Genomic DNA, 22,231 nt, shown 5'->3' with positions numbered 1-22,231 from the left:
GTGTGTGTGTCTATATATATATATATATATATATATATATATATATATATGTATGTATGTATGTATATATAAGGTAATTATGTGACACATTGACATATTTATATCGACATATTGATGATCATCTAAAATTTTATGTGAGATCTTTATTAAGGTCAAATGGTCAATTGAGTGAGTTATTGAGGATAAACATGACATATTGATTAGAGACATTTTATATTAAATTTCAATTTAATAAATGGCTTCTAGAAACTACGAAGTGTTAAAAACTATTTAATTGACGCGAACAAAGCATGACAATTTTATTTATAAGAGATCAAAAAAAATTATTACAATGCAAACAAGGAGAAATATGGATTTGGTTCACATGTTTGTTTATGCTTTCATCATCTTTCTTTCTATATCTCTTCCTCCAAGTATGTTATTTTCCACATCATTATGTATTTTTCAAGTTTTTCGTTACACAATATTATATCAACTTTTAGTAACATTCTTTTTTCATTATTTGACAATTTAGGTGGCATTAAATGCAAAACTGAAGCTGATTGTCCACAACAATTAGATTACATCGTTGAATGCCTTTTTGGTACTTGTTACTTTTATAAAAAATAATGTTAAAAAATAATGTTACCTCTAAGTATATTAAAATAATTATTTTACTCTAAGTATATAGTTTTATTTGTATGTAATAATGTTCATAACAATGTTTCTACTTTTATAATTTACTTTAAATTTGTTTATATTCTATGGATGAAACATGTTGTTGTTGTTGTTTTTATTATTATTGTAATAATATTTTTTTTAAGAGAATTATAATACTTATATTGTAGAAACATATCTTCTTCCAAAAAAAATTAAAGAAACATATCTATTATATGTCCTCATTCGGTCTTTTGCAAATTAGCGATAATTAGTCCTCGTGAGTTTCACTCAGTTGCTAGGGACAATGCATAATATATGTGTAACATCCAGCTCGTCAGCTAATGGGATAATACCAGTCAAACATGTTAGAGGACCAAGGTTCATGGGAAGTGAGTATGATGGAGAATATTTATCAAACAATAATACTCAAGCATGGGTTTAAGTATCTGTGTTAGACTAAACGCGATTGAGCCGCAAGGGTTATTTAAGGCCACAAGAGCCATTTTTCTTCATTATTCATTTCACTTTCTCTCTCTAGGTTTTGAGAGAAAGAGTTTCTCTCCTCCTTCTCTCTAACCCACGCCCTCCCCTTCTTCTCTTAATCATCCAAACTTCCTCCTATTAATGATCAAGCATGAATTATGGTGGCTTAGCAAGCAAGAAACATATGGAGGAAAGGATTAAAACGTGGTTTGGTTGAAAGGTTAAGGATCAAGAAATAATCAAAAGCTAGGGTTTGAGCTTGGAACTTGAAGGAATTACAAGAAACATGTTAAGGTGAGTTCTATAGATAGTTTCCTACCTTTGGGATGTGTAAATTCTTGAGAGAATATATGGATTTATGTTCATTAGAGGTTTAGAACCCTAATGTCCCTTTGGCCAATTCTTGTTGATTAGATGTTAAATTGCCATGAAATATGTTTATAAATGTCTCTATATGTTGCTGGATGTTTATGGTGCATTGCAAGATCGAATTGGACGAGTTTTGGGTCAAAATTGCAAAATTTGCACCATAGACCCGAAGAAACTCGCTATTAGCGAAATAATTTCGCTAATAGCGAAATTACCCAGATGAAAGTCGTTATTAGCTAAAATTTCGCTAATAGCGAAATTTCCAGAACCTGCCTAGAAAAAAGTTAGCTAATAGCGAAAGTCTCTGCCTTGGCCAACTTCCTTTTGGCTTGTTGGCCCATTTTAGGGTCGGTGGTGCAATCTGAAGCCTTTCTTTCATCGATATACAACTTTATAACCCCAAAACATCATCTAATCCATGCACATAACATCAAACGATTCTTGGAATGAAAATCATGGCAAAATTAACATATGCCTCAAGAATGGCAAAAGAGAGTTTAAGCTGAATTACTCGGGTAGCGATGAACTAAGAAAGGGAAAGAAAGTAGAGCCTCGACATAGCTTGTCGTGAACTAGCATGCTATGCATGAGTTCTATATATGTTAAGATGCGAAGAGATTAATGTATTCTCTTCGTATGAGAATAGGAATGACCATGCAAGCATGATAAGCCGTGAATAGATAAGTTAATTCTTTCACTATGAATGAGATGTCTATGTAGGTAGTTTACCGCCAAACGGGTAGTTCACAGACCCGTGGTAAACAAGCAAGTATGTAGTTTACCATTAAATGGATCGATTAAGGATCCGAGGTAAAAGAGAAAGCATGTATAGGTTTAACCTGTCATGAATGATCAAAAACGTCGCAGCGGATAATTAGCATACATCTCCAAATAACCATGTCATAAGCATCAAAAATACATCGTCAAATAAATCCCCAATCTCAACATATAAGTAAAAATCTCGACAACATAGTCAACACCAAAATAAAAGAAAGACCAACATCCTAAATTAGAGCTCTATACTAAAACCCTAAAAGCGGTAGAAAAGGTAGCTCCAAAGCTAGCCTCTAACAACTCACCAAGCAAAGATAAGCTAATAATGCATGCCGTCTACACCATATTTAAATATAGTGAGGTGGGTCAACCAAACGACCATTGGGGCGTTAGTCCACAATTCATAATAAGCATAATCAAACATAAGCATTCATGAATTTCATGCATAACACACATATATACCCATCCCTCCTAGAATACTAACATCACATGAATATTATCCCCATTCCAAACATATCATGCTATCACAATTCTATCATAGCATAGCAAGCATATTCAATCTCTAATCAAGTCATCAACATAAACTCATCATTTAAATCACATAAACTCTTGCCTAATCAACTCAACAATACAGTTCATCATTTTCAAAGCATAGGCGAAGGAATCATCATTATAAATGAATCACCAAATCATATATATATATATACACACACACACAATTCTCACCTCATTACTATTATCAAAATAATTATCATCAAATAGACTCGCAAAGTGTATACGCACAAGCAAGTAAGACATACAATTAGATCCTAGTTCAATTATTCACAACCATCAACAAAATCCACCAATGCACGTGTACACCAATTCACATAATCACCACATTCACCAAATTTCACCAAGTATACGATTCAACAAATTAACAAAACCTACCATGCACATATTCACAAAACACATATACACCGATTCACATAACCACATAAGACTCGACTCATAAACATCAACAATGCATGTATGTTCTAGACTCATCTAGATGCATGTGGTACCATTGGATTTCAGAGATAATTTTACCGTTTTGAATCCACACCCACGTAAGAGTACACCTCCACTTATGTATCTCACCTATATAAAAGTACACCTCGTTTTACATTCTCATATGAATGAATATGACTATGATGCATGGACATACAAGTAAGACTCGACAATGCGCCTAACACCAACGACATAATCACCGAGCAATGTAAAAGTACACCTCCAATTACATTTCTTCATAAATCAACACCGTATGCACTATCCAGTTTTATAATCCACACAACCAACAAGTCATAATTCAAACAAGAGTCATTAACATAATCGTCATCAAATTCAACATCATTAGCATAGTCATCAAATGTCAACACTTTCAAAGAAAGTCAACACCTTGACCAAAAAGTCCACATTAAGGAATTTAACACAACAACATCAAATCACCCTCATTTCATTCTACTCTAATCATATAAACACGATTACAAGACATTCCTTAAGTTATCATACCATTAGGACACAATTCGACAAAGTCGGTCTATTGTTCACAACTTTAAAATAATTTTAGAAAATTCAACCAAAACTAAGCAAACATGTTCAGTTGCCTCAACAAAGCATATGCACTACTCACATATGTTCATAGTAGCTTAGGCATATGAGTATCCTAGGACAATTCCAACAAATCACAAAATCACGCCAAGTTTGTCTCATTTTCATAATATTGCAAAACCAATTCATTATCAAAAGAAACTAAGTTTGAATCATCATTCCATGGGTTACATACTCTTTAACATCCTAACTAAACTCCGAGTACTCAAGTTTTGAAGTTTCGAATCAAAGCATAAGTTTTGGGTTGACTTAGAAATAATTATGCTGAATTTTCGTAAAATTTTACCAAGACCTACTTGGAGTATTTTCATTGTAACTTTAAATTTAAAAATAATTTTTAAGTCAAACAAAATCCATTGGAAAGATAACACATTTATCTAAAACATTCATGTTTACACCAAAGGCCAATTCAAAGCAACAAAGGATGAAAAATGCACAAAAACGCAAAAACCAAAATTCCGACAGCATGCAACAGCAAATGACACGCATGGTCCGTGCCTGTAAGGCGCACGGTCGTGCTCGTCAGAAAACACAAATTTTTCGATTTTTGTCGTTTCACCATTTCGCGCGTAAAATTCAAACTGTTAACCTATTTTTGATGCCGTTTTCGCCTACGCGCTCCTAACACTTAGCTCTATCATATTCTAGAAAAGAATTCAAGTTTCAACTATCCCAAAATAGTTTTCCAGAACCTCACATAATCACTTATTTTCAAAAACGCTTAAACATCGATTTGTCAAACAAAAATCTCGTTTTCTCCCAAACGACTCGACTAACATAACCTTAACATAAAAACAAAAATTCTACAAGGTTAAACTCATTCAACAACATCATAATTTCAGTCAACATCTTCCTTAATCAAAATTTCAGTCAACAACTTCCTTAATCAAAAGTTGATTTTAGTCCCTCACACATGAAGCTTAACACAACTTCATAATTCAAACCACAACTTCACAAATTGGAACACCCACGGCATAATTCCACAACAACAACATCTCATAACAACCACAACATCATTTGGACATAGATTCATCAACAATTAACAGAACAACACCATTTCACACCAATTTGAGCAAAAATCAACAAAGTTTCATATAACCACAATTCAAACTTGTAAAATCAACAACAACAACAACAACAACAACAACAACAACATGTTTAACATCAATTTCACATACCCAAAATTAGTGTCAAAGTATGAACATGAAATTCATCATTTAAATCCACAAAAAGCACAATTCATAAAATAAGCACTTATGGAATGAAGTAGAAAAAGTGATTATAACTTAAATTATGAGTGAGTACCATCCCCCTTGTAACAGCCCGATTTTTGCTAGATTTAATTTAATTATTTTTAATATGTGTTTATATGTACTCATATGTGATTGATTGCCTCTGTGTGTATTTTTGGTCGGGAGTTGTAGAATTCGGTGTTAGAAGGGTATTTTAGTCATTTTGGACTCAAGGGTATTTTGATCATTTTGTGAGTAGGGGTAATTTAGTAATTTTGATGAGTAATATTTTTAGTGCTTAGCGAGAGCCGTTATTATTTTACTAAGTACTATAGAGTTGTAGTAAATTGTTTTATTAACCGGTAAGTGACCGTTAATATTATATTTTACCGTTAAGTGGATAGAAACATTTTGAATTAGATTAGTAAATGGGTTATTATTATATTTTACCGTTATTATTATCATTTTACACATTCATATTCCTCTCAAGGATGCAAATCATACATTCAAGATTACCGTAAAGTGGATAGAAACATTTTACTAAGGATAGAATCATTTTACCGGTGACTGTGGGAACCTTTGGATAGGGCACAATCATGTTCCTCTGACGGTTTGCTTGTTCGCGTTGCGCCTTCTCCGCAACTGCCTACCAACCAGAGACAACCTTGCGGGAAGGAGGAATTCACGAAGAGCATATGTTGTGTTCGGCTGGCTGTGGTTTCGATGAGATAACCGACGATTTGTTTCTAGGTTGCGCTACATTGAGCAGCGTGTGGCCTCTTGTTTGGCAATGGCTACATATTTCTTCAGTCAACTCATGCGTGCCCCGTGACCATTTTTTATCATTTTTGTCACATAACGAAAATCGACCGCGAGTAGAGATGTAAGAGGAAGATAGAAGATACAACTCTATAAAAATGGCTGACACAGAGATAAATTATAGATGGTGAATGAAGGAAGGAAAACAAGTCTATCTTAAAATTTACTTGTGGCTATAAATAACCTATATTTTTTGGTGCAATGTGCTGTACGTAGGCATACAAAGACTGCAACGCATCTACCATTGCATGTGGCTGGACCTACTTTATTGGTATAAAACAAAATAAAAATAATAAGTTAATTAAAAAGAAAAAAGTTGTGGTACCTATCATGTTCCTAGTTTTTTTCTTAAGTAAACAAATAAAATAATACCACTAAAAACTTTATTGTTTCCTGTTCTTTCCTCTGTTACGGAACTTCAAAGCGAGAATGAAAGAATCAAGGAGGGAGAAGCAACAGTAGAAATATAACTGAGAACGTTGCTGGAACATATATGCAGCAAACCTCATCAACCCACCCGTCGAAACCGATAAACCGCAAAACCGACAACCGACCAACCTGTAGCTCAAAATGGTCGGAGATGGTTCCACTATTTAGCTCTTCTGGTATTCACCGCGTGGAAGGTTTTTGTTCCGAACCCGACCGAAACCGACCGCTGCTCACCCCGACCTATTATTACGTAATTTTTTTTCAAAGGAGTTTAATTATGTAATTTATTTATATCTTTCTATACTTGTGCTTTATTAGCACTTCCTTTCCTCCTACTTTTCTTTAAAAAAAAAATACAATATTGATTACTATACAAGAAATGACCACTTACAAAAAAAAAAAATCAAAAACAAATAATGTATCAACCTTTTATTGCGTCCATAAATATTTCCATTGTATCTCTTCATAACCGTGTCTATTCATCGCGTCCATAAATTTCATAAAGAGGAAGCGGGAATGCTTAATTCATAACCCCTCGCATAAATCCGACCCGAGAAGCCAAAGAGAATACAGTGTTTGAAAAACATGTCTAAGTCTCACTAAAACAAAACATACGTCTTCTGACATTATCACACCAGAGCTCGACTCCCATTGGACTAACTTTAACCTCTTCAATGAAGCCAATAAGATCATTTAAAACATCATTTTTCCATGTAGAAAGTATATGACGTCAAAAAACCTCCATTTCCACTCCCCTATATCTTAAATTGTTGATTCATTTTGCACCAAGACCAAAACAAATTTTGAAAAAGAAGATTGATACGAGTGGATCAAATCCACAAGTCCCACCAAACCAAGAAGGAACTCCGATTCCCACATTTTTTTGAAAAGGATCTCTTTGAACCAATGTCCTTGAAAGCCATTCACCGCCCAAAGGCCATATAAATCTTGCCATCATAAAGAACAATAGTTCATTCTAATAGGACAAGAGAGACTCAGATATTCCTACAAAAGCACCATACTTTTCAATTGGTACATTCCTCTAAAGAGAGTCCTTATCAGAAAGCAAACCTATAACACCACTTGGCCTAAAGAGAAATATTGAAAAATCACAAATCTTTGATTCCTATGCCACCCCCATGTGAGAATCCAGTTGAATTTTAGTCAAATCCCATGATGAATCTGTGGACGTTTATTTTAATATCTCTGCAATTCAAACGCTTACGATTGTGCCTAAAGATGAGTTATTGTCCTAAATTCATACTTAGATTCGATTATATTAGAAACTAAGCAATTCAATGCTACTTTGTTCCAACGAAAATGGAAGCAAAAGCTTTGGAGTAAAGTGAGCATATCTTTAGGCAAACCAAACTCACCAAACGAACTAACGATCTTCATCCAAATTGATGATGAAAACAGACAAATAGTAAATAAATGGTTTACATCTTCAATTTAGCACAAACAAATACTACTAGGAGGTAGCGCAACACCGAACACCCTGTATTAAATAGATTGAATCTCGTAGGAAGGAAATTATCATAGTACCTGTAGTCAAGTAAATGAATAAAAGACAATACTTGCCTTGTTTAGAACCAGGAGTATTGATGTCCTATCCAATGAAAACTAAAACAAATGTATCGAAAATAGTGAAAAACCACAAATGAAAAAAATCTGAATTTTTTTAAATAGATTGGTTTTTGGTTTGTATGGTAAAAAATTATCGAATTTAGCTCAAACCAAAAATATTATGAACTTGTATATTCTATGATGAATCTTGCCTTTAATTACGTAGATTTTTTTCAAAGGAGTTTAATTATGTAATTTCTTTATCTTTTTGTAGACTTGTGCTTTATTAGCTTTTTATTTTCTTCCTTTTTTTTTTTGAAAAAACATTATTAATTTCTATACAAGTGAAGAACATTTAAAAAAAACTCAAAAAAACAAATAATGTATCAACTTTTATTGTGTCCATAACTATTTCCTTTTTATCTCTTCATTACCTCGATGTCTTTTCATGCAAACTTTGTTGGAACAAAATAAGTTTAACAATGCATATTAAGTTTTGATCATAACAAGGTAATATTTGTTCAAATATGCAGGACCATGGACTAAAATTTACTATCTTAATAAAAGTATTGGTTTTGAAAGAACAAACTGAAGAGCAAGGATTTTCATGAGAAGCTGTGTTGAAATTCAGAATCTGAAGCAGTCAAACTCTGAAGGACATCCAGACTCTAGAAGCAGTCAGACTCTGAAGATGTTTCCGACTCTAGAAGGTCAGGATCTGGACAAGCTAAAGGACAAAGGATCTGAAGCTTTGAAGATCAAGCCTGAATTATTTTTAAGATCACGGACAATGGTTCTGAAGATATCAGAAGCTCAATGAATGTCACTTTCCGTGAAGGTACAAAGAAGGACAATCTTGTACGACCACTACTCCACTACCTCCAACATTCCCATGTGCATTGTACGAAGCCACAGTTGTGTCTCCATTGGAAAAGAACGGTTAATTCCATATCAAGGAAAGGATTTAAATTCATTCCTTCATAAGACATTACCAAATCAAGCAACAAATCAATGTTGAATGATCAAGCTTCTCAATTGACTCTTTGATGCACTGACACTCTTCAACGTCTCTTTTCTACCTCTATATAAAGGACCGAAGACTTGAAGAATAAACAAGACTCGGCAAGCTTTTACAAGTGCCAAAACTCTGTCAAATTTACTACGCATCAAAGACTTAATATTTATTATAAACTTTCATATCTTAGAAATTCTTAAGTGTAGAGTCTGAACTGTTATGTATTTGTGAACACCTCCGATTGTATATCAAGTGTTCAACCATACAATTATTTCTTTATAATCTTTGTTTGTTAGAACTCTCTTGCTTGTATGCTTGAGCATAGGAAGTCTCTTGGTTGTGTGCTTGAGCAATTGTAATCTTGTGTGATTATAGTGAAAAATCTATTTTATATCAACAACAGTTAACTCTGAACATTGCTTCAGGTTCTGAACTCTATCAGAAGCTGAACTTTGGACTTAGTTTAAAACAAGAAATAGGTAGCACAGTTCAACCCCCCTTCTGTGTTTTTCTCACCTTCAAACTCCATCCCCTCCCCTCCATTGCTTTGATTCTCTTCTGCAATTTCTACTTATTAATCTTTTTCAAAACATCATCTTTTTATGAAATTTCATAAAGAAAATATATTTTCTTATATAATATAATCAAAACCCGATTCAATCCAACTAAAAAAGGGATCATATTTGATTTTAAAATCAAACTGATTGGATGCATAACTAACAAAACCAAAGAGATTGGATCAGATATATAGTTTTTCCTCCCAAAATCAAACAAATCCTATCCATGAACTCCCCTAATAAACCCAAAGTAACCACAAAGAAATTTGTATTACTCTTGAGGGGGCCAATCTATGCCAAATATTTCATAACCCCTCGCATAAATCCGACCCGAGAATCCAAGGAGAATAGAGTGTTTGAAAAACATGTCTAAGTATCATTAACACAAAATATACCTCTGTCGACATTATCACACCACCGTTCGTCTTCCATTGGACAAATGCTTTAAAAGTTATTTTTATTTGTAATTTTTTTTTTGAGGGATTTTATTTGTATAATTTGCGAAATATCTAAATTGTTATTAAATTATATTGAAATTACCCAAAGAAACTCTTCAGCTGAACCGAGGGAAGGTTAGGCGAAGGCTATTTTAGCTGAACGTCCGATTCTTTCTTAAGTCTATTATTGACCAATAGTTGGGTCCAAAAAAATAACAATATAAAAAAAAGTGGACAAGCGACGGATATGAGAACGTCCTTTTGCACGTTAGTGGCTAATTATTTTTGTTGGTGAAAATACTATTTTTTTGTTGAAAATTAGTGGCTAATTATTAATGTAGTGTGTTAAAAGAACGTGTTGGAGGGTATGACCTTAGCATTTCTGAAGAAAAAAAAAATGATGTCCTGATAGAAAGAATTATTTGGGCCAGTTTTCAAGGGTTAGGTTTAGGGTTTTGCGTTGAAAGTCCTATATATAAAGTAGATAAGCATCAGCAGTCAGCAGGCAGCTGTCTGTTGATTAAAAGTCGGCTGTCAGAAGTCTCTCACTTTCATCATCAGATCCCTTTTCATCGGTAAGAATCACCACTCACCTGTAGTAACGTTTTTACGTTCTGATTATTATACGTGTTTCATGCTATAAATTTTATCGAATTTTCCACACTAATTTTCCTATATCATTGTACTTATATACTATAATATGGAGTTTTTATTGTTTTTCCCGTTATTATTTGTAGTGAGATTTGAGAAGTTATGCAATGATGGAAGAGTAGATTTTGATGGATCTGATCATTTTGGTGCTTTCATTTTGGTACTATATACTATACTTTTGTCTCAGAGAGAATCTGTTTGATAATTTTATTGCATTATTTCACTGGTATTGCATTTTTTTTTCCCTTGTAATGTTATATTGGCTTGTGTTTAGTTCACAGAAATGTTTTAAAACTCAAACCAAATTGGATGGTTCGGTTGAACCATGAACCATAAACTGACACTGTTTGCCGTTCGGTTATTTTAGGAGTCTGATAACCTTTTGTCAAGATTTAAAGCAATTGAACCATAACTCGAAAATCTAATCATTTTGAAGTCTTGTTTGTTTTTTAAATATTGTACTAATTACATATATTTATGTCTCAACTATATATTTCGAGTTATCTATTTTAACTTTGTATATCCCATTTGTCTTAACATTTGTATATCCCACTAGAAATTCTATCTGCGGATAATTTAAAATTACAAAGTGGCTTTTAACTACTGATAGTATTTTTTTAATAGATTATTAAATATATTTCCGTTGTTTTATATGGGACTTGGTTTTTTCTCAAAAGTATCTTTGCTTTTCCTTCATCATTCTTCATCAATTTTCAACTCTATTTGCGATTGATCTTCGTTTGGTTCCACTTGTGTGTCTCCAAGCTTATGCCATTGTGATTGCTTTGTCAAATTTCCGTCATTGATCTCCGTCTTAGATCGATGTTGAAAGTTTGTCTCCGATTTTTCTTCACATTTATATTCCTAGATAAATTCGTCTTGGAATCTTTATCTCAAGGTTCATGGTGCTGAGACGATTAATTACAATTTGTCAATAGGTAACCGCTGAAATTTTACATGTTATTTTAATTTAATTATTATAAGAATGAAAATCTGAACATCTTCTGAGTCTTCTATAATTTCTACTTTGAACCCACCAGATTCTTCTGAGTCTTCTATAATTTCTACTTTGAACCCACCAGATTCATCTATGTTTTCATTTCAGATTATCTTCGTAGAAAGATATGCAATGATGTAATCATAAATGAGAGGAAACACTAAAAGAAAATCTTGGGTGATAGATTTGGCCATGAGATGAATCACTAAAGGAAAATTTTGGGTTTTAGATTTGGAACCTGAGTTATTGGTATGCCTTATGCCCTTCTTTAAGTCTTAAACACGTTTTTTGTTTTTGCAATATGTGGGTAATGCTCATATAATTTGAATTGTCAAGATTTTGAATTGAATTTTATTTTCTCAGGGAGTTTAGCTCATTAGGGATATTGCAATATGCGGGGCTGAGGTTTGAACCCAGTATTCCCCACTTATTCACCTTAAGGGGTGAATTTCTTCTAATCACTAGGCTAAATGAGTCAAAAGTACAAAAAATTTGATTTAATTAAATATATTTGCATTAATTACAATTAATTGAAATTCTTAGTGTCATGTTATTCGCATTTCATCAACAAAACAAGAGTCAATATTACGATCATTAACCATTGAATAGCCTTAATTTCATTGTGATCATTAACGAAAAGCATGACCGACTCGCCTCAGTTCTTCCTTGCGAAGAAATAATCATCATTATTGAAGACCGACACTGTATAGATCTCCTATGAAATTTTTGGATTTACCAACATCAAATCATTGCAAATCTGGCTCTTTGAACTTCTGCAAATTTTTTCAGCTTTCGTTTTGAATGTACAGAATTTTAATTTGAACTCTTGTTCGTTTGAGCGTTGAACAAATGTTTCTTGCAAAAAAATAAAAAAAATAAAAAAACTAGAAGGGATTGATACTTACATGCATTTAAAACCAACAACAGTTGTACCTCCACAAATTGTAGTAAGATCTTTAACATGCTTTTCTTTTTCCTTGAGAAATGCGCACAACTGTATACATTATTGCTATTGTTAGTCGCATACACTATCTTCGCTTGAATTCGATATACGCTTGACATTGTTGATACCCCGTACCATCCTTACTATCATGTTCTACAAATATTTTAATAAACCATTTTTTTCCTGAATTAAAGGTCTGAATATTGTTCCATTGTTGATCAATATCTCGGATTGAAATAAAAAAATTATTTTAATATCCATTTCATGAATGGATCAATAACAAGTCCTTTCATTCAAATTGATATTAAAATTTCTAAATTATAGGTCTGAATATTGTTCCATTGTTGAACAATATCTCAGATGGAACAACTGATGGTATTAAAATATTTGTAGAACATGATACTACAGATGGTATTGAGGGTAAACAATGTCAAGCGTATATCGAAGCCAAAGAGAAAAAGTGTATGAAACTAGAAATTAGTAATGATAAATACTGTTGTGTGCATTTCTTAAGAAAAGGAAAAAATGTTAAAATTCTTACTTCAATTTTTGGAGGTACAATTATTGATGGTTCTAGATGTAGGCATCATTATTCCCTTACCAGATTTGCATTTTTTTGCAAGAGCAATGCTAAAACAAACAGTAGCTCAAATTCAAACTTTCGTATGTTGAAAAGGAGAGCTGGAGAAAGTTTCAATGGTTCAAAGAATCATATTTGCAATGATTTGGCTTTGATACTTTCAGACAGTACATTGGAGATTGATATAGTGTCAGTCGTCGTTTTGATTATTCTTTCTACGCAAAGAACATCATTGGCGAAATAAGAGAACAACAATTTTGATCTTATATGTTTTATTTGTACTTTGTGGAATGAGCTAACGACAGTTTTGATCTGTTAGCCATTAGGTTTTATGGAATCAAATGTCATTTCATGTTAGCTTGTCATTTCATGTTAGCTTCAAAATTTGACATCAATATTAAAAACTTGTGAGTGAAAAGGCTGGCGCTTTGCGCGGATATGGAGAGGGTACGGATATCATTTTTATCCAACGAGGTGGGCACATATATGATACTATCTAATGTATATCCATTTACGTCCCTATGTATTAATTAATCTTCACTTTTATAGATCTCAGTTAATAATAAAAAAGCTAGAAAAAGGGTAGATGGGCTTATTCTCTTGACTAAGAATTTCATAAAGTGTACCTGCATAACGTCAAGTAGCTTCCTCTTTTTACGTGACAACAAAAGTTTACCCATCTCAGCACCATCATCGGTATTAGCTTGAACATTATTGGTTGATTCACCAGTTTGAATAACTGCGGTAAATGTTTCCTTTTCACCCTTTAGTTCTTTCTTCAACTCCTCACGGAATCGCTGCTCCTGATTCATCAGCTGCAAAACAGCCATTGAAATAGAATTACTATACATATCAATAGAATGATACCCTCCACTCATTTAACAATCCTGATGCACCGTTCTTAATATTGAGTACCTCTGATTACCCATATGATAGGAGATGATATGTTGAGCTCATGGCCAGTGACAGTGCTTATAATTAGAGTCAAAGGGAGTAAGTCTTATCTGTCATGGAGATTTTAGTGTAAATCCCTTTAAAATAAATAAAGCCCAACTGCGTAGATAATTAGGGACAGAGGGAGTAACTCTTATCGGTCTGATAGTATGTCAGTATGTTATGTCACATATGATGTATTGTAATGAAATAAGATACGATATCAAATCTACTGGATTTGCATATAAATAAATAATATTCAGTTCAATTACTTGGTGTTGTTGCCTATGCCATGTCATCAATCATACGTAAACCTGAGGGAACAGATAAGACGAATCTATACATACGTTCTACATATGCCTGTATTTCCGTATGTGATGCCTCTTTTATCATTAGGATTCCTCCACCGCACCTGTTGCCTTTCGTTTACTATGACGAAGGAGCATATGTTCCGAAGTATGCAAAGACCCTTAAACACTTGCAAGCAACTGCCATAAAGGAAGTCCTTCCACCTCCAGGTGTTGAAAAAGATCTGGAAGATCCTCAAAATCTTCTGGCTGAGGGTATTATTGATCGTGCAGCTGCAAATGAAGCAGCTGAGAAAAAGCAGAAGGTAAATTACCATGTCATCTTCTTTCAGGTATTATTAAACATTTGTTTCTTTTGAAGTTGAGACACTTACTGGCTAGTTGGTTGACTAGTTTATGAAACCATTTTAACGGGACGACTTTGAACGGGATGACAATGAGTTTTAAGAATGAAATTAAATAACCACTAACTTAATAGTAATTTTGTTTGTGGTGGTTATGTTCATTAGTTCTCCAATAATTAACAAAAGTTAGAAATATTGCTCTGTTAGTTTCTTATTCTAGCTTCAATTTCAGAAGAAAAAAGAAGCTATTACTTTGTAGTCCATGCAATTTGCTAAATGTTTTGTAGAGATTCAACTTTTTAAAATTTTTTAATCAAATTATGATCCTAGAAAACTCTGATTTGTATACTGTTTTTCTTGATATTACTAGTATTTTTTTTCCTATTTATATGAAATTTCTTCATGTTGATCCTTCTACTCAAGCTTTAAGCTCAAGAGAATTGGATACATATATAGATACCATACGAATGTAACGGAAATCTTTTTTCACTCTTTGAACTGAGTAAAATCTAGACTACTGCCGATATATGAAAGAAAAGCACATAACGATATATGAAAGGCCTTAGAAGCACCTGATGTGCAATCTTAGGAACAAAGTTTTGGTGCGTCGAATTCTAGATATTCTCAAATGATAATATTTGAAACGAAACTATCACCATTTACCGCAAGTACTAGAAACATAGAATCATTGTTTAATAAAAAAATTCTTGGCAGAACAGAACAATATGTATTTTAAAGATCATCGAGTTGCATTCCAGTTGGAAAATCACAACGTGATATTATAAATCAACTATTGAATGTTAAAGGTTGATTTATATATAGTACCACATTGAAAAATTTCAATTAACATTACATGTCGGTGATCTTGAAAATACGTATTGTTCTGGCAAGAAAGTTGTTGTAATATGTTTCTGTTTCTAGTACTTGCGGTAAATTGTGATATGTCGCTTCAAATATTACCACATGAAAAACTCTAGAATTCGAAGGCCAAAACGCTGTTGCTTGTATTGCACATCAGGTGATAGTTCTTTGTTGTTCTTCATGATAATCTTTGGAAGGATTTACATATAATGACGTCCTTCAAATATTATCAGCTGTAATCTTTCTTTATCTCAAATCATAGAATGAAAAGATATCTTCCATTTCACTCGTATGTGTCCAATTCTCTTGAGCTTAAAACTTGAGTAGAAGGATCAGCCTGAAGAAATTTTATATAAATAGGAAAGGTTAGTATTAAACTCAAGAAAGACAATATACAAACAAGAATTTTCTAGAATAATAATTTGATTTGAAAATTTCACAAACCAGAAGTTGTTTACAACTTTTGGTAAATTGCGTGGACTTCAAAATAATAGTTTTTTTTCCCTGAAATGACGCTACAATAAAAAAGTAAAACATCATTATTGCTACTTATTGGAACATTAATAAACATAACAACCAGAAAATAAAATTACTAGTAAGTTAGTGGTTAATTTCATCTCATTTACTTTTATTTCTTGGATAGACAAATGTTGTTATGTTAGTTTTCATGGAAAGGAGGAGTTGATGAAATTTTGTGAACAATTTTTGTAATTAGCCTTCACTAAACATGTTTTTTTGCATCTGTTAATAAAACATGGTTGGAAACTAGAAATTTTTTTTGGGGATGTTGGAGACATTGCAGATATAAAAAATGTATGCAATGATCATCAGCCTAAAGAGAAAGTAAGAATGTATGATCAAGAAAGAAAGAACATCAGTGAAATGACCAATAGTAGAAATGTTATGTCAGGAAAATTTTATATATCAAGAACTAAATACTTCTCCAAACTCATCAAGAACAATATTACGAAGCATGATAGAGAACTTACGAGACCAAAAAAATTGATATTGCAAATAAGCCAGGTATACATTAGGAAAGAGGCAGGAAATTCAAAATTCATAACATGGAAGCCTTATAGAAAACATACTTAAACTATTTCATATTTCAATTTGTAGAGAAGATTATTTTTATCTTTCTTTAACCGTATGAGGAGGTAGGTATTTTTATTTGCACAAGCTGTGATCAAAAGCTTTCATATAAGTAGTTCATTTTTTGCTATGTGGGACTATTTAACACTCCCTCACGCACTGTTATGAATATCTGGCACACTCCCTCACACCCTGTTATGAATATCTAGGATGTGGATATAAATGATAGATGGCACAATGGATCTTGAAGGAGTATCTAATACCATATTAGAAATCGTGGTTGGTCTTATACAACCCTACAAAATCGGTTTGTGTGGTGATGATTAGCCCTACTTTTAAACATATTGTGAGGCCATCTTTTATCCGATGTGGACTATTTAACAATTATAATTTTCCTTGAATTGTTTTAGTGCAGATAAGGGTTATAATTGTGGACGTCATGTGTCAAAAATTGCAATGATTACCGGTGAATGTTCTTTGGTCTGTTAATAATCTAAGTGGTTGTTTCCCCTGATATCTCTAGCAGTTAGGTGTAGGATCCATGCTGTTTAATAGTTTTTTTTTTCTTTGTTTACATTTTTTATATATGGATGTTTACATTTTATGTATATGGATGGTTTTTGGCTTGTTTTGGTGTCTTCTCCGACCGATCAAGGATTGATTTGTGGTGGAATTCGAATTATTGCGGAAATTTGGCTTAGTTGTGGTGATGAGAAGGTGAGGTGTTGTTGTTAGAGGTTGCAATAGGTGTGATGAGTTTTTCGGAGTGGTTTTGGTGTGAGTAGCAGACGATAGGTTTTTGGATTTTGTTTATGTGGTCATTCATTCATGATGGAGAGTATGGTTATGGCTCAGCTTCTGGTTTATGTTAGTTTTTTCGGGTTTCATTTGGTTTTGGTTTTGATTTGGTTTTGGAAGCCTTTTTTTATTATGTATGTGTTTGGTATGGCGGTGGTGAGAATTGATTTTGATAGAATTGAGTTTGAGAGAATTGATTTTAGTTAAAAGCGAGTTTGATATGAATTGATTTATGTTTGGATGCACTTACTTAAAAGTGATTCTTGTGAGTTGATGTTATTTGGATAGTTTGAATCAAAATTGATTTTGAATGTGTAATGACCAAATTATCCTTTTAATGTTATTAAAAATAAACATCACATTTTCATTTTAGATAATTATTTGAACTTATCATATTTGAACTTTTATTGCTTCACAAATTCATTTTAAAATAATTAATTTATAAGAGTTATTTTTAATATTATTTTTTTCAATTGAGTGATTTTTAATATAATATAAGAATCAAAGGGTTCCTTAAAAAAAATAGAGGGTGTAAAAAAAATTCAGCGTATGTGGAAAAACACAATAGTGACCATCTCTCCATGATCCAATTCTTGCAAGATGTCCTCAAGCTTATAGAGGGGAAAGACAAATTTGTGTGATTGTGGGTTTTGTAAGGAGTGGTGGATCTGGGTGATGTGAAGAAGAAGAATATAACTGTTTTTGTGTACTTGCGTAGGAAATTGGAGAAGAGGTTAAGGGTAATTATGTAAATTATATTTGTTACTGAAAATTATTGAGTAGAATCAATTATGCTTTGTCACAAAAGCTCGGATTTGTAGCTTTGAAGGGACTCGCGTTTGGAACAACAACCACGTTTTTGAAAATCAATTTTGCAGCTATCCAAAACATCAAAGAAATAGTTGAAACCGCGTTTGAGTGTCAGACTCGCGTTTGGAGGCCCTCAAACACGGAACCAAACAGGCACTATGTCTTACTGGCCCTGTTCGTCTTGTGCAGAGAATTTGTTATTAATAAATTTTTCCGTTCAATAAAAATTAAGTTTGAGTGCATGTAATGTGAACCGTGAGTTAAAACACACTTAAATCTGTAGGAAAGAAGAGCTTGAGAGTAAGTTTGGACTTTATTCTGGTCTACTGATTCATATTTTTAATGTGCAATTCTTATTCACAAATAAATTCTAATTAGACTGATCATGGACATAGTCAAGACAATTCGAATGTGGTTCTTATTATGAAGCAGCTGATTCAACAATCAGGTCACATTAAGTTTATCCAATTTTTTCGTCTTTGCTATGTTCTCTCTCAACCTAGGATGGCAATGGGTACCCAATAGATAGGGCACTATAGTACCCTTCCCCATACCCACGTTTGTAAAAAATGCCCGTACTCGAGTCCGTACCCTCGTGGGTAAAATATTTAGTGTCCTTCCCCATACCCTATGGGCACCTAAGTGCCCATACCCATACCCATTACCCACACTTTAATTATAAAAAGACAATAAAAAACATTGTAACACCCACGTCGTGGCTTTCGATATCCCGCTAGGTGGATACGAAAGGTTCCCGACCTAAGGGGAACGGTTTAAGCCGCAAGGGACCCCCACGGCAATAGTAGGAACCGAAACACATCGGAATGAGAGGGATCCGGAGGCCGTGTAGGTATGGGACTACATGGTTGAAGGAAGGCTTATAAGAATTGTTAGGTACTACCCATATCAACAAGATGCATCTTTTTTTCGGGAGCTCAATCCATAGGAACTCCACAGTTAAGCGTGCTTGGCTTGGAGTAGTACTAGGATGGGTGACCTACCGGGAAGTTTCCCGGTAAGCATGTGAGTGAGGACAAAGCATGCTGAAAAGACTCGTGTTGGTTTGTGGGGTCAGTCGGCAATCCTGTAGGCAGTCGGGGATGTTACACTTGGTATCAGAGCAGACCTCTCCCAGTACGGTGTGGTTCGGGGACGAACCAGGCGGAAGCTGGTGGGCATGTAACACCCACGTCGTGGCTTTCGATATCCCGCTAGGTGGATACGAAAGGTTCCCGACCTAAGGGGAACGGTTTAAGCCGCAAGGGACCCCCACGGCAATAGTAGGAACCGAAACACGTCGTAATGAGAGGGATCCGGAGGCCGTGTAGGTATGGGACTACATGGTTGAAGGAAGGCTTATAAGAATTGTTAGGTACTACCCATATCAACAAGATGCATCTTCTTTTCGGGAGCTCAATCCATAGGAACTCCACAGTTAAGCGTGCTTGGCTTGGAGTAGTACTAGGATGGGTGACCTACCGGGAAGTTTCCCGGTAAGCATGTGAGTGAGGACAAAGCATGCTGAAAAGACTCGTGTTGGTTTGTGGGGTCAGTCGGCAATCCTGTAGGCAGTCTGGGATGTTACAAACATCATAATTGAAATAAAACTATGATCCAATTTTTTTTAAGCAACTCAAAAAATAATAGAAATCGTAGTATTTAGCCAAATAAAAAACATGCAAAATATTCCTCGAAAGTTAAAATAAAAACATTCAAAATACATATAAAAAAGTGCATGCTAAAATAAACATCAAATTGATTTAAATCATAAATTTGTAGCTTGTGAGCTTACGAAGGCAAGTATGAAACGATTACTGTATTAGTTTTTAGGTTTAGGTTTATACTTAAACAACTAAATAAATTAAGTAAATGTACACGAAAAATAAAAAAATATTTATTATATTATATAAATATGTATATGCGGGTTGCGGGGATGGGTAGTATAGTGCCCTTACCCGCACCCATACCCATCTAAATTTGCTGGTAATTACCCAGACCCAAGCCCATACCTATAAAAGCGGGGTTTTACCCTACCCATTGTGGGTATTTTTTGCGGGTACCCATCGGGTCTGGGTCCAATTGTTATCCCTAGTCTCAACCAATCTTTAATTTTTTTCACCATGTCGCGATTGAGGCTTTCTCGAAAACAAAAAAGTTGTCACCAATGATTTTTAGGAAATTTTATCCTATACCCCTACATACATACTTTCACCCCTGCAATTCTTCAAAAATTCCAATTTTATCCTTTTAGTCACCTAAGCTTTTAAGCATTAATTTTTCACCCTCCCTTTCAGCATTTCTCAAAGTATGAGTTCACCCCACATTTTCCAGTAAAAACAATTCCGATTTGTATTTTGTTTTCTTCCAGAAATCAAGATAATAAACGTACTTTTCCGAATTCAACAAATTGATGTAACACTCATGTTTATGTTTCCAAATTGCTTCCATAAAACTATTTTTTAACACTTTAAACCTTTCCGAATTCATCAAATGGTTTCCCTGTAACAAATTGCTTCCATAAAAAATTAAATAAAAAAAAATACACTAGATTCAATCGTAAAAATAATGTCAACAAAGAAACAATTAAAGGGTATACCATTTTGGTAAAGATAGTAGATTCAATCCCATCCCAAAGATTGGGATGTATGCAAGCAATCACCTGGAATGCTTTGCATCCATTTTCCGGATTCAATCGAGCAGAGAATCAAGCAATGGTAAAGGATTTCAGAAGTTATAATTTTCTATAATCGAGCAGTTCTAATTTTCCAAATTCAAGTAGTTTTAAACCTTTTCCGGGAAATAGAACGATGCAAGGAACAAAATCCAGAAAAATCAGTGTCAAATCCTTAAAACTTCAATCAATGATTCAGGGACAAAATCAATCGATTGTGATAAAAGAAACACAAAATCGATTGATTCCAGGAACAAGAAAGGATTTCCGGTAATGCATTTGTTTTGTTGAGAACTAAGTGAAAGTGATTGATGTTTTTTATCTTATATAAAAGGATAATTTAGGTAGTTTGGGTCAAATGTTGGGGTCAAAGAATAAACGTAGGGGTGTGGGGTAAAACTTCCTGATTTTTAAAACAGAGAAAATTTTGAAAAACCCCTTTAAAAATGGTACTTAAAACTAGACTTTAGGTTACTGACAATCCTGCTCAGCCGAACAGTGTTATTCATGGTCATGCCATTGAGTGGAGGTATTGGCATATGTATCTGTGATGATCAGGGTGAGTTTGTTATGGCTAAGACGGAATGTTTCTCTCCTCTTTGTGATGTTGATTTCGGCGAGGTTGTTGGGCTTCACACGGTGCTACAATGGATGGCTAATCTTCTATGACCATGTTGATTTTGTTTTGGATTCCAAGTATGTTGTTGAACGTTTTAATTCAAACATTGTTGATAGTAGTGAAGTAGGGTTGTATTATTCAGGCTTGTAGGCAGTTGTTTGGTTGTAATTTTCAGAACTCTCATGTCAAGTTCAATAGGAGGCAAGTCAATGGGGTCGCTCATGAATTAAACAAGGTAGCCCCATCTCATGCTAGCTCCCACATTTGTGATGATGTACCGTCATGCATCTGAGATTTGATAGCTATTGAAAGGCAATGAATTTCTTCCCAAAAAAAAAAAAACTAGACTTTAGGCTGTGGAGTTGATTAAACGTACAAAGTGTATTAGCTGTTAGACTTTAGGTTCTGAACTTTATATTAAGTTATTGGATTTATAAGAAACCTTAACTGTCTTTGTTTTTATTTTGTAATAACATGATATTACGAAAGGTTACGAGAGAATATCTATAAAACATAATGGACTACTAACATGGTAATATTAAGACTCAATAACTTAAGTCCAATACTTTATTATCTAATATCAGTACCCTACAAAACCCGTTAAGAAACGGTTACCTCTAATTAATTATAAAAAATATTTGTTAACTTCAAAATATTTATTTTCTCCTTTTTATTAAA

The 22,231-nt window shown here is 33.7% G+C and overlaps 1 protein-coding gene and 1 long non-coding RNA gene across 3 annotated transcripts; both read left to right on the top strand.

The window, feature by feature from the left end:
- The first annotated feature begins 59 nt into the window (after positions 1–59).
- LOC146898907 (uncharacterized) lies at positions 60–8,488 on the top strand. Of its 2 annotated transcripts, XR_015022038.1 has the most exons (3): positions 100–413; positions 515–1,416; positions 8,474–8,488. It is a non-coding gene; the product is annotated as an uncharacterized LOC146898907 (long non-coding RNA). The 2 variants fall into 2 exon arrangements; XR_015022037.1 differs by lacking the exon at positions 8,474–8,488 and having other exon boundaries at positions 60–413; positions 515–799.
- Positions 8,489–10,440: 1,952 nt separating this feature from the next.
- On the top strand, positions 10,441–17,169 carry LOC146898906 (pescadillo homolog). The gene is made up of 4 exons (XM_085733893.1): positions 10,441–10,524; positions 10,687–10,760; positions 14,450–14,666; positions 16,865–17,169. The coding sequence occupies exons 2-4, from the start codon at positions 10,729–10,731 to the stop codon at positions 16,901–16,903; spliced, it is 288 nt and encodes a 95-aa protein (XP_085590019.1). The 5' UTR covers positions 10,441–10,524; positions 10,687–10,728; the 3' UTR covers positions 16,904–17,169.
- Positions 17,170–22,231: the final 5,062 nt, after the last annotated feature.

Source organism: Medicago sativa, chromosome 8 (assembly GCF_051527215.1).
Source record: "Medicago sativa cultivar Bolivia chromosome 8, Bolivia_mono, whole genome shotgun sequence".
Taxonomy (NCBI): Eukaryota; Viridiplantae; Streptophyta; class Magnoliopsida; order Fabales; family Fabaceae; genus Medicago; species Medicago sativa.
The sequence above is the reverse complement of the archived record's forward strand: the minus strand, read 5'-3'. Positions and strand labels throughout refer to the sequence as shown.

Excerpts from the sequence above, each read along its gene's own strand:
- LOC146898906 (XM_085733893.1), top strand. The coding sequence starts at position 10,729 with ATGGATCTGATCATTTTGGTGCTTTCATTTTG. Across the intron at positions 10,761-14,449 it reads ATTTTGGTGCTTTCATTTTG|GATTCCTCCACCGCACCTGT; the intron begins GTACTATATACT and ends TTTTATCATTAG. Across the intron at positions 14,667-16,864 it reads CAGCTGAGAAAAAGCAGAAG|GATGTGGATATAAATGATAG; the intron begins GTAAATTACCAT and ends ATGAATATCTAG.